Raw genomic sequence first — 23,662 nt, forward strand, 5'->3', positions numbered from 1 at the left:
TTTATAGTAGGCATCATCAAACTGTCTAAATGCGGGCAAGTACCTAAATCATCTTTACACCTTCACAGATTCCCTAACACATGGTGATGTCCAGCCAATTTACTAAACCCAACAATTTACATGTAGATTTTCATAGGTATGAGCTATCTTAATTCCCTTTTGAGCTGTTGGGTTGTAGAAAGAAGAGGTTGGAAGCTACTGACATTAACATCATCATAAGCTAAAAGTGTACATTTTGCACACAACTAAACTTCAGGTCTAAAAGCATGCCAAGGGGGAATCACTGTCAATTACACAAATGTCTGACCACTATGCTGTACACATAAAACTAATGTAAAATAATAGAGTGCTGACTGTAATTTAAAAAAAATCAACTGAAATGATGCAGAAAATATCTTGTTGCCACCTCTATTGATAACCTAATTCATGACTGTTTAGTTTAAGAACTGAAGTTTTACAAAGAGAGTATGTCACCATCCTTGAGCTCACATATTTTCAAAGGCCACACTGGTGGCCCCGTGAGGAAGAGATTCCTTCCACCCTCCTAACACATGAGAGCCACATCTGGAAGGCAGCCAGTTAAAACCCAAAGCACACTCATGTTAAATTAACAGCAAATGCAGCTTATACACAACGCAATTACCCAGGTATTTCCTGGTGTCTTCCAAGCCAGTTATTTGTTGCTGTTTTTATTTATTCTTTCCCGAAGCTCATCAGAACATTTCAGCGCCCGTGCCCTCAGCACTGGGCGGGTTCAGCATCCTGAGGCCCCACCAAGCTGCCCGCACCAGTAAGAGGAGCCCCGCAGCTCACCTCCTGGGGAAGATGCCGTTTTCCAAACTTGTGGTCTGGCTCCGAAGCCAGCGGCGCTGGTAACTGCTGGAAGAGGATGCCGAGGAGCTGGGCGATGGGAAAGGCGTAATCAAAAGGCTGCTTAGGGAGGCTGTGGGGAGGAAAAGTTAAAAATCAGAAGTGGAGGTAAATGAGTCCTGTGCAGTGACATAAAAAAATACCTAAATTTTCAGGTTCTGTCAGTCACATCCAATAGGGGGAGACATAACTTCTCTTTAAGACTGAGATACAGCAAAGAAAACATCCTTTAAGAAGGAAAACAAATTGAAAGAAACAGGCATTACAGATGTAGCAAGTGCATCAATCACCTGGCCCCATATTACAAATGCAAAGTAATTATTGCTCATTCAGTCAGGGCGCAGAGAGCGCAAGAGCGCATTTCTCATTAAATGGTCCACATAACATAACCATTTATATTGCTACCCTGGTAACCAATGCCATACACAATGTTTACATACACACATTGCCTCTTCTTGACTACTCCTTCATTGGTTATTTTGAAGTAAAATCTGGCAAAATGAGTAGCTGCTCCACTTAAAGTACTCCTCCCTGCTCCCCATCTCCAAATACACAAGATTTATTCCTCCCTCCCCCCACCCCCAGCCTCTAGTCTTAAATGTTTTCTGCTTGGATCACCTATTTGCCTCGGAGCCTCTCTGCTTCCTCCTGCTGCAGAAAGAACATCAGGCACCCGCATGTGGGCTGGCAGTGTCTGAGCTGACAAGTGGCCCAGACTTGGCAGACAGGGAGGAACTGGTCCCTCTCAGGTGGGCAAAGGGTTTCTTTTGAATCACAGCTGCCTGAAGGATGTCTAATGATTTAGAAGAATGAAGGAGGAGACAGACTTTCTCCTTTTACTTCGTAGGGCTAAGGAATTAGACGCAGAAGTGTCCCGCAACCCAGTGGAAAAGGAAATGGGATGTTACAGAAGGCTGGTCAACATTTTCAGAAGCAAATCACAGGACAAAAGAATGCGATGCTCACAGATATCACTTAATGAGGTAGTTTCTCCAAATGACTATTACATTTTTACTTACACTTTTATAGGCAAATGGAAATAACCTGACTCTTTAACCTCAGTTCTTAAATACTACAAGAGTTACCTGGCTATTAGCCAACAATCGATAAGCTAATGTTACGTGTCTACCATGTGTTATGTCTTGTGCTAGGCAACAGGAATACAGCAGTGGACAATACACACACACACACACACACACATATGTCAGCCTGCATGAAACTTCACATCTAGAAGAACATCAGTGAACTTCCCAGGCTACAAAATACAGGTATTTACATTAACAGGTCAAGCTTCTTTCCACAGCAGAGGTCTATGAGATGCTTTATGTCCCTTGTACCCAGGACAGCGCCCTGAATACAACAGACAATTAATAAATGTTTATTGAATGTTTAGCACTTCTGTACTCAAGTGTTCCCCAGATGTGGTTGGCCCCAGCAGGTGGCCTCTGTTCTGACCTGGTTGGAGCCTTGATTTAAGCCTGGACTTAAGACTCCAAACCAAACCCACATTTCAAATACCAGTGAGTTGGGAATTTTACTGAGAATTTTGAAAGGAGATAGGAGAAAGTTCTCCCTCGAAGATGCACAAAATTACTTAATAAAAAAATCCTAATTAGACATTTCTGCCCCAACCCCCAAGAGCTCGAAGTCCCCTTAACAGTGGCCCCCCAACCTTTTTGCCACCAGGGACCAGTTTCGTGGAAGACAGTTTTTCCACAGGCTGGTGTACAGGGGATGGTTTCAGGATGATTTAAGTGCATTACATTCAAGCTCACTGTCTGCTATGAGGTCCAGTTCCTAACAGGTCTGGACCGGCACTGGTCCGTGGCCCGAAGGTCGGGGACCCCTGCATAAGATCCAGAAGATCTTTGTTCCCTACTCCCATACCTTCAGGGTTCCCTGTCTCTCCCCGTCTTCTGCTGAGCAAATCAGCTTCTTTTGGCAGGTGGAGGACACAGCTGAAGGGTAGTATTATAAACTTTTTTTCTTCATCACAGAAGCAAGATGGAGAGGCCCCCGAGGTCCAATTTATTCTGGAAATTGTGTTGCTGTATAATTCAGTTTTGTAAACTAGGTAAGAGCTCAGCCTCCTGGTTCAAATCCCAGCTCGGCCACTCACCAGCTGTGACACTGGGGACACTGGGGTAGGTGACTTAACCTATCAGCTTTCTCATCTGTAAAATGGGGACAATAAAGTACCACATCTCAGTCTTTTTCATGAGTCTTGACCTGCTAGTGTGTTATGAACTGTTTGGTGGATCGAAACCAACATTTAAATAAAGAAGAAAACAGTATAATAAAGTGTTAATATTGATTGATAAAACTCTTGTTTGTAATATATAAAGATGTTTGTTACTGGATCATGATGTGAAATGCATTAGCATGTGTTGCAGACAAAAGAAAAGTCTGAAAAACACTGAACTATTTCTTAGGGTTCCTGTTAAAGAAATCATATAAAACATTTAGCCCAGCTCCCCATACAATGAATAGTAGCTATTCACTCTCTCTGATAGTTTTTGGAAAAGGACTAATTAAGGTATTTCGGAGTACTAAATGCTTATTAATGCTAATCAGCTAATTATGAAAAGAAACTAGGACTTGTAATAGAGACATGAAAGGCAAAAAAAGTAAAATAAAAAAGAGACTGATCCTTTTTTCCTCATTAAAAAACTGCTGAACAGTAATTTTTAGGGTATACAAATGAAATATTAAGCTCAAGTGCTGGCTTAGAGCTATCCAGCATTTCCTCAACAAAAGTATGAATATTACTTAAGATTTTTATGGAAAAGTACTGTGGCATAAATCATCAATCAGATACTCAAGGGAGCATACAGTTACAATTCTCAAATGCAAAACCAAGCCTAATTTTGGCCCACAACTTATTGTCATTTTTCATGGGAAAAGGATGGATTCAGCTATCTGTTCAATCCACGTTCAGCGCATCTGACTGCTGGTGAGGCTCACGGTCTGAAAGGCAGCGCAGCGCGCTGTAACGCTGGAGCTCTGGGGTCCACCCCAGGCACGCACCTGAGGAGCTTGTTGAGGAGCGCTGCAGGGCTCCACCCAGCCGGTGCCCACTACCTGCGCCACAGGGTCCGGGGCCTCCCGGATGCTGGAGAGTTTCCGCATGGGAGTTAAGTGGGGTGCGTTCCAGCCCCAGCTCTGTTCCCAGATAGCTCAGTGTGCTTGTAAAGGAAATCCCCAATTATGTGAGACTTCTAAATTATTCATAGGCTCAATTTCAGCTTTAAAAGTGCTACGTCTAACACTTTTTAGTATCACTTTTCTTTTTAGAATTTTTTTGTAATTAGAAAAAATTGTTAATACATACATGGACTGCAAAAACTTTTGCAGTTTTGTGCACTAGTAGGAAAATAAAAATTAGCCAAAATCCTATCACCAGATTACTGGTTAAAATTTTGTACCTAGTTAACCCCCAATGTAAAAATTTGTGTTTTCTTCTCCATCCTCCTGCCTAAGAAGGGCTCTTCAACTAGCACCCATTTATTCCCGGAAAATGTACCATTCTGATGGGGTGATGCTGATAATGGGGGAGGCTGCGCATGAGGCAGAAAGGGGGGCTATCTGGGAAATCTCTGTACCTTCCCCTCAGTTTTGCTGTGAACCTAAAACTACTCCAAAATATAAAGTCTATTTTCTAAAATTAAGGTGTTTTGAAATCACGGTGACAAGTCTAGAAAGGAAAAAGCTGAAGCAGAAGAATGCACAAATTTGTGAAATTGAACAAAATAAATATGCATTCCAGGAGAATACCAAAGGTCTGCCTTGAAATATGAGCAGTTTAAAGAAATGAAGAAACTGAGTTCTGCCCAAGCTGCAGAACATTTTGCCAAGTTCACGCATTTTTAAAACAAGGCAAAGGCCAAGGTAAAAAGCTGACAGTAAAGACACAAGACATTTTTAGATTTGGACCGTTTACCACTTTATACATAGACAGCGAGAAGCAGCAGCAGCAAAGGTGCCAGTTCCTGGGGACCCTTGCCCCCCACGCCGCAGAGGACAACACCCACACAGAGGGGTCAGATGCCTGCGACGCAAGTTGTGGGGGCCCCTGTTGCTGGGGGCAGCCATGCGGGACTCCAGCTAAGCAGTCTTATGCTCTGCAGCTCTAGTGTGACAGGGGCTGGGCAGAGAGCTCTGTGTCTTATCAGAACCCTGGAGGTGATGAGAAACCGTCTCATGTCAACTGCCCAGGAGAGATGGCAAAGTGAGTGGCAGGTGACATTCTAGCAACTCCTTTGAGGGCCCCCATTCTCTTGTGTCCCCAGAGGACCAGTTGTACCGCCAAAACTCAGAGAAGTGGCAGGTCAAGCCCTTGCCCATAGGGATGCACGCAGAGTCACCAGGGTGCCATGGCCTTCTCCCTACACAGACGACAATCGGGAACAGCACACTTCTTGACTTCTGCAACTCTCTACGAAGCACTGTATCAGTTAAGCCAATAAGGGTTCAGGTATAAATGGGATGTCATCTTGTATTATTTGATGGTGACTCATGTGGTAATAGAGTCGGACTCCATTTCTTGATGTTTGACTGCTGATAGCTTTTAAGTTCACTGCCACCTTCTTCCTTTTTTTCTGCCCCGTATCTGGGCCAGCTGATGAGAAAGGTGGTAGCCTTTGGAGCTGCTGGGAAGTTCATACCATGCGCAGGACCCCTCACCCTGACCGTACACCGTAACCACCATAAAACCCCCAAAACAGTCTCCTTCCTGTTTCTCGCAAGTCATTTTCTGACCAGCTTGGGAAGCCTACCCTGCTCCCACGAAAGCCTCATTGTATGGGTAATAAACCTCATATCCTCTTGGTGAACACGAGGTACCATCAGCCTTGACACCGCAGTTTGGGTGTAGGGTCCATCCTGTCTCCGCACAGTGGCCCAAACACATGGCCTATTTAAACACTACAATGATGTGTATTCTTACCCTGCAGGTTCATTTTAAAACAAATACAAAATGTTAAAAGTACATATTAGAAGTTTTCCTCATACTGACCTTCGGTCCATTTTACTACTTTTAAGAAAAGAGGAAATGAAGTTGCACAGAGAATGGACATCAATGGCGTGGACATTCTGATGAGGAAGAGAATCTAAATGTGAATCAAGGTGACAGATGAACAAGGCTCAGTGACTCTGGTCTCAGTCCCTGCCCTCTGAACCTTACTCTGCTCATGCACGCAAGATTTCCAAGTTTCAGCTTCTGTTCCAACCCACCTCTTCAGAGCCAGCTCCCTATTTCTAAATTATAGCTGACTACGCACAGCTGGAGAACTTACAGACACTTCTAATAAAAAGGTATCTGTGTATCTCTCTCCTCAGATGGCCTCCTGCTTTCCGTCAACTAGTTAATGCCATCATCCTCTGCTTCTTTCCCCGAATTAGAAACTGGAGAATCGCCCTGGTGCCTCCCCACTCCCCGCCGCTCGTGTCCCGTCGGTCACGAGCCCTGCCAACACTGCCTCCGGTAGGGCTGAAAGTCATCCTTCTCTCCTAAAACTTCACTTGGAAATTTTCTAATGGCAACCACTAAAAGAACCTCTTAAAAATAATTTATCTTTTTGATTTATATATGCACAGAGGACATTCAAAATATCCAAAAGAGGATTCAACGAGAATGTATTTCGCCTCCACACCTGTCCTGGCCTGCATCCCTTCTAGAGACCTCCTATGATCATACTTATCTACCTCTATGTGTAGTGAGAGAGACCTTGTATATGCCTTTTTAGGAAACATAAATGATACACTCAGAGAACTTTCCTATTTCAGGGCACGCTAAGCTGCCTCAATCCTTTTAACTGCCACATGGTATACTCCTTTACTGGGATGTATGTCTTTTAACGAGTCCTTAGTGATGAGCATTTAGGTTGCCTCCAATCTTTTGGTAGGCAGCAATATTTCTTCTTGTCTCCCAGTCCCATTTCTCATCTTCCACAATGACACTGCAAAAAACGGTTTTCAGACTTGTTTATGAGAAAAAGTCTATGAATATTACATTCTAAAAATCCAGAGAGTAAGACAAATACCCCTGAGTAAACTGCTACTATCGTCGTCGTCGTCGGCAGCCGTCCGTCTCGAGAGACGATGGTGTAGCTTCTTGAGAGTCTATCTGCACTGCCGAGAATGGCTGTGCAGTCCGATTCGGGAGTGACAATCCCTGCCACACTTGTTACAGGTGAAGGCAGATGGCCGTTGTTGCTGCTGCTGACGCTGCTTCCGCCTCGATCTGCTACTATCACAATGTAAAGAATATTGTGAGCTTAGTTTGTTCCTTTACTGAAGAAGTGTCTTTAAAAAAAAAAGTTTCTATAACTATGTAAGACAATAAAATGAGTTGGTTACCTTTGTTATTGCTCTATTTCCAAATTCTGGGTGTGTGTGTCACACACTATGCAAAGAGGCATTGGAATATTTATCATGAGGAGTAAAATACATTAAGGATAGATCAGAAATAAGATTTTCCTTCTCCTCTGTTATTACAAAAAGCTACTGGATAACCCGGGGAAAAAAAGTTGTATATTTTTCTAATACACTATTCCAAAATGGGCTGAAGAGGAAAAAAAAAAAAACAATGGATTACTTTTCAAAATTTTATGCTAAATCAGATAATGATTTTATACTAGTTTTATACACACACACATACAGTGGCAAGAAGCCCGGTAAGTTTGGAAACATTATGTTGAAATAAAGTTAATGGGGAAAAGTCTATGTATTGTCCATCGCCCTCAGCCCTTTCACCCCTGCTAAATTAGAAAGTATCACCGTTAATCTATTTTAGCAATAACTATACTGGTCCAGTTTTCCCTGGAGCAGAGTTTGTGAAGCACCACATGGATCTGAAATATACAGACAATCAGGTTACATCCCTTAGCTGGTCCGCTAACAAAATTAAATCCAAACTCCATAACATGGCACTGGCACCTTCAAAATAGCCTTTTGCAGCCGGCCAGACCTCCTGACAGTCCCTCACATGTCCGGCCCTGTGCTCCATCATACTAACAGTGCATTCTCAAGAATGCACGGCCTTACACAGCCTATTTTCAGAAATGCTCTTTTCCCTCTTTTCCTAAACTTGGATGTAGTCCTTTTCTACTTACAAGCTGTCACTCAAATATCACATCTCCTGTGAGGCCACTGTCTGACTCCCCGGGCTCAGGCACTTAGCCTTCCTCTTTGTCCCCACAGTGTTTATGAAGCAGTACTTACTACACTGTATTTAATTTTATTTTAAATAAAAAAGCTTATTTGGAAAAATCACTGTATTTTAACTCTTGGTTTACATGTAACTCTTCCTGAGGGCAGGTGCTATATTTTTACTCTTCTTCAAAAGCCTCCCAAATATGGGTAGGACCTAACAATACAGGGAGCTAGAAAGTTGTTATTCAACAAAAAAATGTGGCTTGATGGTTGGCTGGTCAGGAATTGGTGCCACCCTCCTAGCTCCTTCCCTTAATTTCAGCTCTATCAAATTGGTCTCACTGTGGAAACCACCAAAATAATTTAGTTCTCTAACAACAGAGTAAATGCACTTAAGAATTTAAAACCATGTGGCTCTTTGTATTCCCAGAGCACATTATACACAGAACAAGTTGCAGCTAAACATGAAATAAGTTCTTCCATCCATTCCGTTCTTTGGAGGTTGCCTGCAGAAGGAGGTATCTACAGAAGGAACTGATGGGCACGGACAAAAAACTTTAGGTTCCTTTTTTATGGAGAATTGCAAAATCTCCCTTAAAATTCCTTTTTATCCTGGGCCATTTCTCCCTATAAGCAATGACTTAAAAAACAAACAATAAGAAATGCTTTCTCAAGTTCCTTCTTTACTAGACTATAGAGAAAATTTTTTTAAATCTTGAATTACTCTTCAAAACTGATTTGCATCATCAGAATTTCTGGTAGAATGCAGGGAGCCAGCTGCAAGATGAGCCGGTGTCAGCTGCGATTTCAGAGACTCCTCTGGGCTGGAACATGTTGCTGCAAAAATCACCCTAACTGAGAAGGTGTTGACCTCGGTAACCTTGGAGATGAGTGGCCATGTGTGAGACTAAAGGTAAAAGGAATTGCACACGAGCACTATAGTGCAGTTAATAAAGCCGTTTCCCGCAGGGGCACACGTTAATGATTCTGACATCACTATCTATGCGTACTGAAGTGAAACAATTAAACGGGTGGCAAATGGTGAGAGCCAGGTTTCTCACGGGTGGGATGGGAGTTTACAAATAAGCAACATTTAACAATGGAAGTATCAGTACAAACTCATTTTAACTTTAAATATAGATGTTACATATAGCAATATTTATATACATTTCTATACACAGTTAGCATAAACTCCTATTTTTTGCTTGTCAGCTGAGAGGCCCTATAAGAAATGACACTTCACAAGCATTAAGCACATCTAGTGTCTGGATTTTAGAATCTAATAGCATTCTCCAGTGAAAGGACAGGGCTCCATTGAGAAATGGCTGATTCTAGTACTGGAATAGAAAATATACAAGGCAAGTCTGGAGCATCTGGTGGTGCCAGAAAGTAAGGAAGTGCTCAAAATACACACACACACACACAATGATAGGGGTAATACACTCACACAATATAGGGGTTACACACACACACACAATGATAGGGGTAATACACCCACACAATATAGGGGTTACACACACACACACAGACACACACTGATGGGTTGTGTTAATGTAACACAGGAGCAAACTGAAAGAGCTCCATGGCTTCCATGCTCAAAGCTGGAACAATCTGAGTAACTACATAAAATAGAATGGGGTTATAACCCAAAGTATAAAATACATATCTATGAGTCCATATTGATATAAATGATTGATGAACTGACTGAATAAATTAATGAATGGCTAAGGGAACAGACAAATCTCCCATGCAGAAAAATTCCTAATAGTTTACGTAGACTAAAATGACTCAACTATTTTTATTTAACCATAAATAAAATGCTATGTACTTTACATTATGTGACACATATAAACCAGAGGGACTCAGTAACAAATTACATTTAACAACTTGGGAATAAAGTTGCACCAAGTACGGTGCAGGTGCTACACAGAAAGAGCACAAGGACTCCTTCAAGCTCTTTCAGAGGGCAGGAGCTGGAAACAGAAGGGATGGAAGGGTCAGAAAGAGGCACCTGAGGCCCGAGTCCAGTCTCGGCACATCCAAGCACCAACGAACTGGCCTGATGGGTGACGGTGGCATGTCATCACTGGTGAAACCAGCAGGGTGCTCCTAGTCTTAGGTGGAAGGCAGAGGCTGCATGTCTAATGCATGTTCATCAGGCAAGGCCTCACATGCCTCCAAGTCCTCAAATTCCAGATCATTAGCTCCCTACCTTTCTTTCACAGCACAAGACTCTACCTCAGATCAGAACCACAAAACAAAAATCAAGAGCAGAATCATGTCCTAAAGCAGAAACCAAGAGATCTTAAAAGCAGCATTAGAAAAGGGCGAGGCTTAAAGTCAGGAGAGAAGGGGCACCTGAGACAGTCAAGAACAGCAGGACGCACGGACAGAAGAAAGGTGGCTGAGTCAGTGGGCCAGCCCTCCCTTAGTCATGGGCAAGTTCACTTCCACAGACGCTTTCCTTCCTCTGACTTCGTAATTGATATTCAGCAAGCAAATTCCCAGTACAACTGGCTCAAGGATGCCCCCCTTTAAAATACATTTCTCAGAATACATTAGCCTCATACTAGTTTGGGCATCAGAAAAAACTGGCCCATGTTGTACAATCACTGCCAGATGCTGAGCATCCAAGTTCTAGATCTTCAGACATGTGATGCTCTCTTAGAACACGAAGAAAACAACAGAAGATGAGGCCTGTTTTCTATTTCCCCAATTACCTGACCATTATGGATAGTTCACTCTGTGAGCTAAGCCAACAGAAGTACAAGTACCTGATCGAGCAATGCCACTGTCCCTGTCTTCATTCTGGCCTCTGCTTGGCATGTCAACTGGAGTGCTATGTGCTAAGATAAAGGCAAAAGGAAACCATGTTATTATGCTCTTCAAAGAAAAAGTTTTAATATCAGTACAATAATTTCTACATTTCAAAGCAGGCTACTGCTACTGATGATTGGCATAAATTTATATAGAGATTAATTAGAAATCAAAATTAAATATACAAAAAGATGATAGTGAGAGTAAGAAGAAAACAGAATCAAGTATCTGCTCGCCTTCACTATCCTACTGTATCATATAAACTTCTCTGAAGGATGCTCATCTCTAAAAAACTGAATAATCAACTGTTGATGTAGTTGATTAAATAAACATTCTCAAGGAGATGCTTTTAGCCATTTCCCTCATTATTATTACTAGCATTTAAATAGTACTGTATTTTTAAAAGGCTTTATATTCAGTTTCAGTAGTGACTGAAGGCAACTCAGGGAAGAGAAATACTTGAAAACAATTTCATAAATTTAAAAAATGTTCCTCTGTTTGTAACCCACTCTCTTGGAAGATCAAATATTTCTTCCTCCACGTCTTTTCCACATACACCCATACACAGTATTACTGCAGAGGTACTTTGGAAAACTCACGTCCTGGCATGAGTTTTAGAAAACACTATAGAATTACAGACTTGTAGGAATGCTTCAGATTGATTTAAAGTGTATATTAATTGAACTAGAGGAGAAATGACATGTTGCTACTGTAAGCTTTAAGCCCAGGGCCCTGCCTGGTTAATATTCTTGCTAGCTGTTTTTTGAAGCATATTTCTTTTCACAATTTTAAAGAGTATAAAATATGTTATTCTCACTCTAAGGAGGTAGGAGGGTGTCAGTTTTATTAGGGTGTCAGTTAACTATGGTGCTTTGGTATATTTCAGGCTACAAAAAAGATCAGACTACCATTTGCCATCAACACAAACTTCAATGCTAGTAATGAAGGTTCCCACACTTGTTAATCATGCCAGACTGCAACAGCCATTCAGCAGCCTTAGCTAGCAAGGTCAGTGAAATCTCAGACTTTACCTACTCACGCAGACCAAAATAATTATACCTGTGAAGAACCTAGAACGTGCATTTAAACTACTTAAATGTGTGTGTGAGAGAGAGAGAGAATGAGAGATCTTCCATGCTCTTATTAGAGTGACTTCTTGCAGAAACTCTGTGCAGGTACGGATGCAGGTGAATAAATGGATAAAAGATACCATGGCAAAGGGAAAAGATTCATAGTAGCAGACGAGGCCTACAAAAAGCAGAAAACATAATCCTCTTAGAAACACTAAGGGCTCATTTCAGACCAAAATCAGCTTACGCTAGGGTTTATCAAAGGCATTTACAACAGAGGCTCACTGGTGGAATTTTCAAAATACCGTGAACGTGGCTGCATTAGAAACTAATATCTCAAGAGCCCCTTGGATTTCTAGAGAGGCGGCAAACAGGATTTTTTGCTAAGAGCTTGTACAGGACTTATTACTATGTGTGTGGGTCACACTGGACTCAGCATTCCACACAAACCTGCAAAGAAAGAAGCACTGCGGGTGAGCCGGAGGGGTCCTCCTTCTGCCACCCCCTGCAGCAGCTTGCTGCTGCATGCCTGCAGCAGACCTGGGGACGGAAACACACAGAGGAGGGCGAACAAAGTACCACAAGAAAATAAACACGGATTAAAGGTAATATAAACAAAACAACAAACTCAAATAAAGCAAAACACACACCCACAACAGTGGTATTCAGAAAGAAAGAAGCCGTTCGTGTGGTTGATTTTACCTAAATTACTTCCAGTACGGCAAGGGCCCAAATTATTCTGATTTGTGTTCAGTTTTCCCAAATTGGGATCTTGGTTGATGTATTCGAAGCTGTCTTGCAAGCTAAATCCAGGGAGAGGGAGGGAGGGAGGGAAAGAAGAAAAATGTCAAGAGGCGAATAAAGCTGTTTCTAACAGACTCTCAAATATAGACAACTTATCAGTCTATTCTTTATAAATGAATCAAGTCTCACATCTACCAAAGGGAATTAAACTTTAGGGGAATTTGTTAGAGGAAAAGAAAAGAAAAGCTTTTTGGAAGTAGTCCAACCTATAAAACTAAACAGTGCAATTCCTAACACTTTCCCATTACATAATGGAACAAACTAAAAATTTTGATCAGTGACTGATACCTAGGATATTGCTATTTATTTCTAAATTTTGCTTTAGTCACTGACACCCAAAATGTTACTACTTACATCAAAGGTAATTTTACATAAACCTTCAAAATGAAATTAATTTGAATTCTTAGTTAAAACATCAATGAGCAATTTCAGCAATTCTTTTTAGGAGGATATAATAGAAATTGATATGATTCCTATAGGAAGGAGTCTAAGATCACAACATCTAAAAAATTAGGATTACTAATATACACAAATGTGAAGGAAGCAGATTTTAATAATTTACTGTAGTTATAAGAAGTAAAATAAATATAAATATTTTGAAATATAGAATAGTGAGGCCAAAATGATTTTTAGTGAAATCTGAGCTCAATATTCTACTACAGGGAGTTAGTACAATATATGTTTAGGTAAAAAGACTCTCTCACAAGAAATAAACATTACTTCTCATACTGGCTTAAGTCATGACAGCCCAAAGTCAAGTGCTCAAACAAGTAAATTCAAAATTTTGTTGAAGAGTGGGCAGACTTACTCAATGGTTCCCAAATCTACAAAGGAATATATTTCTAATTTCCCAGGATAACAGCTTTTATTTGACTCATAAGAATGTCCCTTTAATGTATAACTAAACTTTCCTTCGAACTTACCAAAGAATAACAAATGTTTTATTTTATTTTTTAAAAAGTATATAAAATATTCCTGCTTGCAAAGTTTTATGAACAAATGTACCATACGGAGAGTGAAGTTAGATATTTCGGTATTTTTAGTTTACACAGAAGTATAAGATTATAGGAAAGAAAAAACTCAGGAGTGAAAACCAAAGTACTGCACAGCCCAAGGACCAGCCAATCACAGCGGCTACCCTGACAGCTGACCAGATGGCAAGCACAGGCAACCCGTCCTGCCCAGCAGGTCCCGGCAGCCTGGGAAACTGTGTACACCATTCCTTAAATAAATAAACACACATGCTAACAAACAAGCTGTCAAGTTTTTTTAAAGGATAAAATAATATTGGGAAATTCCATCAACTCATTAACATGGCCCCTCCTTTTCCCCTTCACTGTTCATTTTCTAGGAGACAGAAGCTTGGTGATGGCAGTAAAAACACATGGGTTAGTAACAGAGGGACCCAAAAGATACACAGGAATGGTCATTTGTCCATTAAGGCCACCCGATAGAGTTCAAAAGCCTTTTATCCGTACTATGTATAGGGAAATGGCCACTTTTTAAGATCCCTGTGTTAACATGGACTCATCCTGCCTCTCACTTCAAAAGGCATTATGACCCTTGGAGAATTCCTTCATCCACAAAATAGCCACTTAAAAAAAGGAGCATGTGTGTAAAATCGCGCACTTACTTATTTGTACTCCCACAGAGGCTGCCCATTCTAGCAGAGAAAACTTTACTAATCATCAGTTGCGGAGGAGAGCTGGGAGGGAAAAGAAATACATTTTTGAATTAATGAGTCAATATCACCATTCCACTTCTCACAACCAATAGAAAAGAAGCCCAAACTCACCGTATATAATGTATCTTTAAGGTGGAGCCCTTGTAACTCATTGCAACGGAGCCAAACATCATTTCCCCTAGCATGTTGACATCCGAAGCTGGTCTTGTGTACTGCCACACACGAAAGATGCCAAAATCAAAGTTAGCAAGTGGCACATGATGTGCAATGCAATAGAAAACAATATTCATTAACCTCTGGGTCCCTGTTTGGTTTAGTGGGTAATTATTTCTCAAAGATGCAATTGGTCATTTTACAATCTTAATGATGATGGGTCTATTTTTTCTCAAATTAGTACTAACATTCATGATTGCTCTTTATACATAATATCTCCATAAGGATCCGGTGTTTTATCTGTTTATTCTTAGTTTTGTTATGAGAAGCAAATATTTTTATTACCTCTACTGATAAGCTCTAAATAGAAAAATTAAGTTATGAAAGAAACATGGCCCCTCTCCCTTTGGTACTAAGAACACATCCTGAAACGAAACATGGTTCAGTGTTATTCAGTCACATGATAAACAGTGTTGAACAAGGCTGCTAATTGGTGCAGGCAGGGTTTATGAGAGTCTAAAAGATAACTGATGGTTTGGTACCTCTCAAGTTTTACAGAAATATTTTAAAAATATTTGAGCACTCTAGCTTCTGACCAGCTTTTCTCATCCCCTTTGCCCACTCTCGTTTGCTTGGTAACCTGCTGCGGCCTCCTCTATTCAAACTGTTCTAGTGACGGCTTCCGCGTCCTGGTCAATTCCAACAGACACTTTCCAGTTTTCTTTCTTAAATGTCTCTCATGGTATTTGATGTTCTAAATAACTCTCCTTTTGAATTTCTTCTTTCCCAGATCATCCCTTGAACAGGGCTGTTCCTCAGAGGGCCCTCCTACTCACTGCCTGCATTTCAACCACTCATACGATTTTGGTTATTCTTTTTGCATAGGAATACCACCACCACCTGGGTATCTTTGGCTCTAGGCCCCAACCTCTCCTTGAATTCTAGAATCCTATATCCAATACATTCATTCACACATCATATTTGAATATTATGAACACATTATGATATATGAATGAATGCACTGGATATAGGATTCTAAGCACCTATTCTAAATGTTGGTGACACACTGATGAACAGGACAGATGTAACCCAGCACAGCTTGACCAAAACAAAACCACCATTTCACTGTGACCCAGCCCATCAGCCAGCTTCTATGCCTTCCACCCAAGCAAAAACATAAGAATTGTCCTTAACACTCTCTTCTCAATCTGTTTTTTTAAAAACTCCAAATACACACAAGTGCACACACACAAACACATATACACACCTACCTGTACATGCGTGCAGAGGAGGAAAGAGAAACACAAATCTATTGGCCTTGTTTAACTAGGCTCCTTCCTGGTTACAGCTCACACTAACCCCTTCTTACTACCCACAGAGAGAAACCACCTGGCTTTCACATTCTTTATTAATAACTTCTACCCACGACTTCCACTGTATAATCTGCTTTTTCTTGGGCTACAAGGTCTACGTGCCAACTGCAGTTTTCAACTAGCTAGACAGTCCACTCTGAGTCTTTTAAACCATGGACCGCCTTGAGACCCAGGAGCACTGTGAAATAAAGGGCAAGCGCATGGCACAAAGGCTACAAATAAAGTTCTATAGACCTGTGGCTCCTCGTAATTTCCTTGGCTTTGCTTCTCCAGCAACATGACAGACAAAATTCTACCTGGGTCAAAAAAGAAAAGAACTGATACATATTCCATCTATTAGCAGCCTCCTGCTATTCAGTATTTATAAAACTTTTTCCTTTATATCTATTATAGTTAGCCAATATAGTTCTCAATAACACTAACCCTTTGCCTCTGCTTTACACACACACACACACAGTGTGAAAAATGCTTCCAGACCTCTGTTCTTCACACTCAAGTTAGCTCTTGCCCTTCCTTTTTTCTCCTTTATGAGGCTTTCTTCCTTCTATGGCAAGTGCTATTTTCTTCGAAGGCCCATGTCCATTCCCAGAATCCTTAGAATTCTCATAACAAAGCTGGAAAATACATGTTTATTAATCTGCTTCTGGCAACAAAGGGAGCCAAACCACAGGGTTTACCTCATTTGCAATACTTCCCCTCATTTGGTATGTATCACACTGAATAACCTCTGCTTGATTACAGTGTTATCAAGAGAATAAAAGCCACCGTGTGAAAACAGCATTGACGTGAAACATTTAAGAAAGCATGTTACGTAACCCTGATACTCCCTTTCTTGGAATGGAATCCTCCACTGATGTTACTCCCTGGGGAAAAATTATAGTAAATGACTTCAGCCCCCTGGGGTATTCCACATGGAAGGGATGGGGGGTTACCTGGTACTTGGGAAGCTGCTCCTTAGCATGGTGGGAGGATCCCCCAGAAGAAGTGTGGAAGGAGCTGCTGCTGCTGCTACTGCTGCTGCTGCCGCTGCTGCCACTGCTGCTTCCTTGACAGCACTTGGCTGACATTTTAATAGGCACATCCTCTGTTTTCTGGGTTAGGAGAGACGGGAAAGGTAAAGTATTGCTAAATATATCAGGCTTCCTCAGCACAGTCCTCCTTGGGTATTCCTTTGTTAAAACATTCTCTTATGTTGTGCCTAAGGTTTTTTTCACTTATGTAGGACAAAACATTGTTCCAGTGAGTCTATGGCATTTGGGAGGGGAGATGCTGGAGAAGGGACTGGGCAGCACTGGCTGTTATATGTAAGGCTTTATTCTCCTTAAATTATGCAACTATTACTTACTTTCCAAGTCATATTTAAAAATAATCAATCAAGCTACAATCTGTTTTTGTTATTAGAGGATTTTGAGCACTAAAGAGTCATAATTTATAAAACTGATGAGAGATAGGCAATGGCTTCAAATTCAAATTTTTACCAAATGGACCTAAGAAAGCAAAACATAGTAATTTGGAAAGACTAGGTTTGTGTTTTTAATGACACGCCTCCCTTAGAGGTAATCAAAGACAATCATGGGGTTGAGTTTGTGAAAGATGAAGCCAGAACTCTGAAACAGGAGCTACTGCGAATTAGACAGCATGGGATGGAAATCTGGCCTTTAAAGGTTTGGGGTAACATAAGGTTATCTGCTACATGTCCCCTAAACAGAGTTCACTGCTAATTTTATGACATAAAGCTATAAAGATACACGTTTATGAAATCTGCCCTTCTTCCTACACTAAAACATATTACTCCCTACAGAAGCATCCTGTGCCCTCGATGATTAGGTTGTTGCTATTTCGAGTCTTACTTGCTTTTCTGTGTGCAGCTCTTGCTTGCAAAACCATGAATGCAACTGCAGCTTATCTAATCTCCAATGTGACAGTCACACTGGTGGTCTCATGCAAATGCCTGCAGTCATGTGCTTGATACAAACTCATGCTGTTCTGGGCTTGCCAGGGGCTGAAGGGCTGAAAATGGGAAGAAGATGTAAGGAAAGCACGAACTGTGCTGGTCTGCACCAGTTGCTCAAGCAGCAACGGCATTCAAAGTTGTACTCGGTTACTCCTGAGCACCCGGCACTCCCTCAACACCCTCTTCAGCTCTGGCTATTACTTAATACCACTTAAGCCACAAACACAGCCCCTCAGAGGGCCTAAAGGGACCCGAGGTCCACACCTGCTTCACTGGCTGCTAGACCCCTTGGCTGGGGTACAACATGCTGAGCAGTCCATAATTGGAGACAGCACCTGGTACAGTGGACAGAGCACCCACTGAGCTCTTCTTTCTGCAGCCATGGGCACGTTACCAACCCCAACCTCCCTGGACCTCATTGTGTTTTGATTAAATGAGTGCTTCCAAAAAAGCTTATGTTCCAGACTCCAGTGTCACTACTGCTCTGATATGCTCAAGATTCCAGTTGCTTTTTGGAAACTGAGATTCCCCCCGCCCTCCACCTTTTACAATCATTAAGAGCCCTCAACTAAACCATTTGGGCTGGGTCTTCAGGAAAACAGGAAATGATGTGGGAAATCAAGGGGAAACCCACCAAAGTGTCAAGTGCTGGCTCACCTAAGCTCTGATACAAGTCTACCATTAAAGCTTACAGGTGAATCATCGGAGAGATTTCAAGCCCCACCTCCAACCCCAAACCTACCCAACAAGCCCAGCAACTACTGTAATGATTAGCTACCTGGCAGACTTCCATTTTAAGGCACTACAGAATCCACCAGCTACACTGCCTTTAACCAAACCCTTCCTTCCTGCAGAAAGGATCCTCATCAAAAGCAGGGAAACAGCCCCTTGGCCCAGATGAGACTAAGAATGGGATACAAACTGCTCATTTACTTAGCTACACATTCTACACATTGCCAGAATCTGGTCTGTACAGGTAGCAAGTTATTGAACATGAAAAGAATGATTGCAAATGGATTTACTGAATGTGCAGACATCTAAAGGTGACAACTTACAAGTACCCTGGACTGATGTCCAGAGGACTCAGGGAGGCCCAAACTCTGCGCCTCTCCATGACACATCACTTTACCTTCCCCATTCCGGCTCCAAGGGATCACAACTGCTCCGTCCTCACTTCACCCATCCCCAGATTCCCTCATGCCCTACCCCTCAACACCACCACCACCACCATGTCCCTACCTTCCACTAAGAAAAGGAGTAAGAATTTCCTCACTCGGACAGACAGGCTTGAGACACACTCCCTTTTGAATGAAGATGACAATGCATGTTAGCATACTGAAGCCATCCCTATTCTGAGGAAAGCCATGTAATTTTGTTTAACCCAGTGCTCTGTAACACTATCTATAAGAGATACTAGAAAGAATGATCTACTAATTTCCCTTCAGGCTAACACTATGAATTTTAGAGTTCTCAGATTTCCCATTACACTGCACATACTTGGTATCAAAATCCTGCTAGATTGCAACTTACCAGGAAATTCACCTCTAGCAATATTTACAGTATACGACTTAGCATCTGTCACAATTACTCAGGAACAGTTTCACCGGTGTATTAATAAGAATACAAATGCAGCTGGGGAGTTTGTGGGGCGCTGAGGAAGCTTTTCTTATGTTTCTTCTGAACTCTCAATGGCAGTGTACAATATGGCCAAAAGAGACAACTATGACTTAACAAATGGTTCATCGGACGGGTGGTTAAAAGCACAAACAAAAAAGATGAAAGCAAATCTGCACTTCATACCTGAGTTGTCACCTCTTCTTCAATCTTGTGAACAGCTTTAGAATCAAACAAGACTTGTCTGCCTCGTCTTTCACAGTCCTGGTAAACTATCAGGCGGATCTCGTTCAGGTCAAACTCCGAACATGACCAACTATGGATTAAAAAGGAAGAAGTTATGGTCTCTGACAACACTTGGAATAATCATGGAGAGAAAAGTTCCCCAACCAATGTGTCTGACTGCATGTCAGAAGGCCACAAGAATGCAGAGACAGTCACCCCTTCAGACCCGGGCAGACAGCCTGCCTGTGGACTCCAGTGGGCCATACAAATATTGCCAGTGCCCATGACAAAGGTTGGGAAGACCGCTTGCAATACTACATCACTGGTGAGAAAACTTCTCCTTCCAAAGCCATTTTGGGCAAAGGTGGCAGCCAGAAATCTGCAGGACATGTGGAGAGAGCTGAAGACGGAAGTCTGGGTTCTGGGGATGGCATACCTGAGGTCTGGGAGTTCGAGCTTTTGTGTCACTGGCCTGGGAACCATTTGGAACAAGTCAGTAGAGCCTTCTCTCTTCCTCTCCCACCCATCCATGCTCAGGTCAAATTGGGAGGAATTACATATCCTAAAATTTAGTATTTTCCTCTATTATGGCTAGTTCTGATAAGGAAGCTTGGAAAGCCAAGTGCATTACTGTACAGCATCTGAACAGCTAAAATAGTCAAAAGTAAAGGAAGCATGGCTTATTCATAAGCGAACCAAAAGCTTTAGGAAAGAATTGTTCTAAACACAGGTTTGTTCTTGAGTGAAAAATGCAATCAGAATATGAGAATTATAGAAAGGGCATTCATTTAAAACGCACTGCTTTGGGCATATTCAATTATTAGTCTGTTAATCCATTCAACATATATTTGATTGCCTACTATGTTCCAGGCATTGTGGTCCATGTTAGAGATTCAGAAGTTAATTAACTGACAGACTTGGTCCCTGCCCTCATGGAGTAAGTACATGGTTTAGAGGAAAACATGGGGACAGTAATCACATATAAATATATAACTACAGAGTATCACAAGTACAAAAAGAAAAAGTAAAGGATGTGACAAGTCTCATATTTTAAGACTTAAGGGGCGAGAGAGAGGGGTAGGAAATTCCATAAATGATTTAAGGAAATGACATATGTTGATTGATCTGAGAGAGAGAGAGAGATTTATTTGCTGTTTCATTCATCTATGCATTCATTGGTTGATTCTTGTATGTGCCCTGACTGGAGACAGAACTGACCTGGGATCAAATCCACACTGGCGTAAGGATGCTCTAACCAACTGAGAACCCAGCGAAGGCTTAAGGAAGTGACATTTAAACACAAACTTGAAGAAGAGTTAAAAAGATAGTGTGAGAATGACGAACACAGTGGGAAGGAGGAGGTTCTTGGTAAGATGTAAGCGTGATGCGGTGGAGAAAGAAAAGAAAAACAGCCAGAGGGAGAAGGAGGGCTTGAGAGACAGGCTGGGAAGGCACGCAGGGGCCAGGATCCCGCCCCAGGTGCTGCGGAAAAGCCAAGGTAAACAAGGGTTGATCAACTCAGGTCCATAGTTTTTTAAAGTTCAATCTGGGTGCTCTAAGGGAAACAGGGATGGAATGATTAAAACTGGAAGCAAGAAGGCCAAAGAAAGTTTATTAGGCGTTCAGGCCCTTCATAATGAACGCTAGAGTGATAGCAACAGAAGTGGAGAAAAGGGGACAAACACTGGAGGGATGTTGGGGGCAGGACTGATAAGATCTGGTGATGGACTGGATGGGTGCCTGAAGGAAACCGAGTGCTAACTGCTTAGAGAATTCTGGAAAAGGAAAAGGAGGAGTTGTCCTGAAGGGATAGAGGATGGATACTTAGGTAGACAGACACACAAACACAAGCAAAGCAAGCTGTAAAACAGACAGTATGACTAAAGTGAAGGCAGACAAGTCTGGATTTAAATTTGAACTCAGCAACCATCTCTTCGTCAGCACAATGAGGGTATTACTGCCCACCCCACAAAGCTGCAGCAGGAATTAAAATAAAATGTGTCAAGTGTGTCACACCCGGGATGACGCATAGTAAGTGCTCCAAAAGGATGATAATTACTTAAGAGAATTGGGAATGTTACTTTTTTTTTCAATGATATGGTGTCTAGGACCCAGTCACAAACTGCATTACTGGCCCTTCCTTTTTCCAGGCAATGGGAGTTAATATTGAATGTGTTCTTTTAGGAAAGCAGATTTGTTTTCTTCAATCCCAGCACCAAGATACATAAAGTCCTGGTTGTACCTTCTTTTGACTATTGAAGCTTCCATGTTCTAAGCTACCATGCCCAGCATCCCTTCCTCCTAATTTCCATAACAACATGGCAACAGAAATTGTTTTTCCTCTACCCTCAGTATGGAGGGAGTCCATGGTCCTGTCTGGTGATCACACAAAACCAAATGACCCCCAGCTAGGCTGTCACAGCCGATCCCCACACTTTGTTGCTCTGCTAAGAAATGGTAACCCCTGGAGTTACTGGTGCCTATTTTTCACCAGTATGGGGTGAGAGCCTTTCTGAAAACAAAGTCAACATTGTAAGAAATAAGGAAATAGTGACTCCCAAACCAGTAGAAAATCATTAGTAACAAAGGACAAACGTAATTAGAGGGTCTCAAGGGCAAATGTAATTAAGAGGGTCTCTGAGAAGGAAGTTGACATCATTAGCATATTTACAAATCACAAAAGGGGCATTTAGATAATCGGTTAGATTGTGAACCTGGAGTAACCAGTAATGGAGAAACAGGGAAGAAGGAGAGGGGAGGGGGAGCTGATCGCATTACTATAAAACCAGTTTTCTTTGTCTACTCAGCGCACGCATTCTCCTGGCTGAGGGTGCTCCCGACTCTGCAGACTCGTGAATAAAGTGAATAAAGGCCTCGCTTTGCTGCTCAAGTCCTGTGTCCAGGTTTTTATTGTGAGCATTTCTCACAACATGGCAGAAAGCAGAGGTGAGCAATGGACTCAGAGATTCCTGTTGGCAGTGGAAGCCAGCTGTGCCTGAGGGGGAACACTATTCCTGGAATTAGTTTTCTGTCATTTAAAACTGAAAAGTCCCGATGACTGTGCCCCAAACCACTGAAGTTTAAAATTTCACAAGATCACTAAAAACACCCTCTGAAGTTATTAAAAGAGTACACAGGTTAAAGTTCTTAAAAGTAAAAACTCAATGAAGATTTAATTACCTTATATTTTCTTATTCAATCTATATTGCTCCAATAATTACCTTTTGCCAAAATAGCATTATCATTTACAAAGCAAGCTGTTCAATCCTTATTTTTGAGGGGCACCACCAACTCAAATATCAATCAAACTGAGAATAACCTGTCTAGAAGAGCTAAAATTTAATGAGTATTACAACACCTTATTAAATTTTAATATTATTTTTCAATTTAAAAAATATGAAAATAAAAGATGTGGGAAGGAAAAGGTATGAATGTCAAGACTGTCCCAATTTTTTGACCCAAATACCTTACAAAATATTTTCTAAAACGTAAGGAAAACTCTATTCACCTTCTTCTATACCAATAGTCTTTGGTTTCACGCCAGTTATTAATTTTGACATTTACCATCATTAATATTAAAGGAAATGACAGTTGAGTAATTTGGTGAAGGAAATACAAGCAGGACAAAGAAGATTAAATGAGCGCGTCAGAGGGAGGCAATGTCCCACTGGTCTTCTGGCCTTGGGAAAGCCCCCCCAAGAAGCACTGCAGGACCTCTTGTGAAGATTAAAGGCGATAATCTGGTGAAAATCTCCCAGCACATTGCCAGTTCTTTTCCTTTCCATCCTCCACATACAGGGCTTAAGTTATTCGTAACCACATGCCACACTTACACTCTTCATGTTCACATTCACTTCAACATTCAACCAGCAGTTACTGTGGCGCTTCTACGAGCACCGACCATGGTTCCCAGTGCTTTACTGAGGGCAACTCAGTATGAGTCAAA

At 41.6% G+C, this 23,662-nt stretch overlaps 1 protein-coding gene across 5 annotated transcripts in view; it reads right to left on the reverse strand.

The window, feature by feature from the left end:
• Positions 1-23,662, reverse strand: part of FNIP2 (folliculin interacting protein 2) — a 120,578-nt gene that overhangs the window by 40,046 nt on the left and 56,870 nt on the right. For 3 of the 5 annotated variants that reach the window (XM_090288751.1, XM_090288753.1, XM_090288750.1), the window contains exons 2-9: positions 19,678-19,807; positions 16,856-17,014; positions 14,509-14,609; positions 14,347-14,418; positions 12,612-12,712; positions 12,360-12,449; positions 10,797-10,868; positions 814-943 (exon numbers count right to left, since the gene is read on the reverse strand). In XM_090288751.1, coding sequence (XP_090144877.1) covers positions 814-943; positions 10,797-10,868; positions 12,360-12,449; positions 12,612-12,712; positions 14,347-14,418; positions 14,509-14,609; positions 16,856-17,014; positions 19,678-19,807 — 855 coding nt within the window. The remainder of the gene's footprint in view (positions 1-813; positions 944-10,796; positions 10,869-12,359; positions 12,450-12,611; positions 12,713-14,346; positions 14,419-14,508; positions 14,610-16,855; positions 17,015-19,677; positions 19,808-23,662) is intronic. The other 2 variants (XM_090288754.1, XM_090288752.1) reach the window with 1 other exon arrangement.

The sequence above is a fragment of the Furipterus horrens genome, unplaced genomic scaffold, assembly GCF_987537825.1.
Source record: "Furipterus horrens unplaced genomic scaffold, mFurHor1.1.pri manual_scaffold_10, whole genome shotgun sequence".
Classification (NCBI taxonomy): domain Eukaryota; kingdom Metazoa; phylum Chordata; class Mammalia; order Chiroptera; family Furipteridae; genus Furipterus; species Furipterus horrens.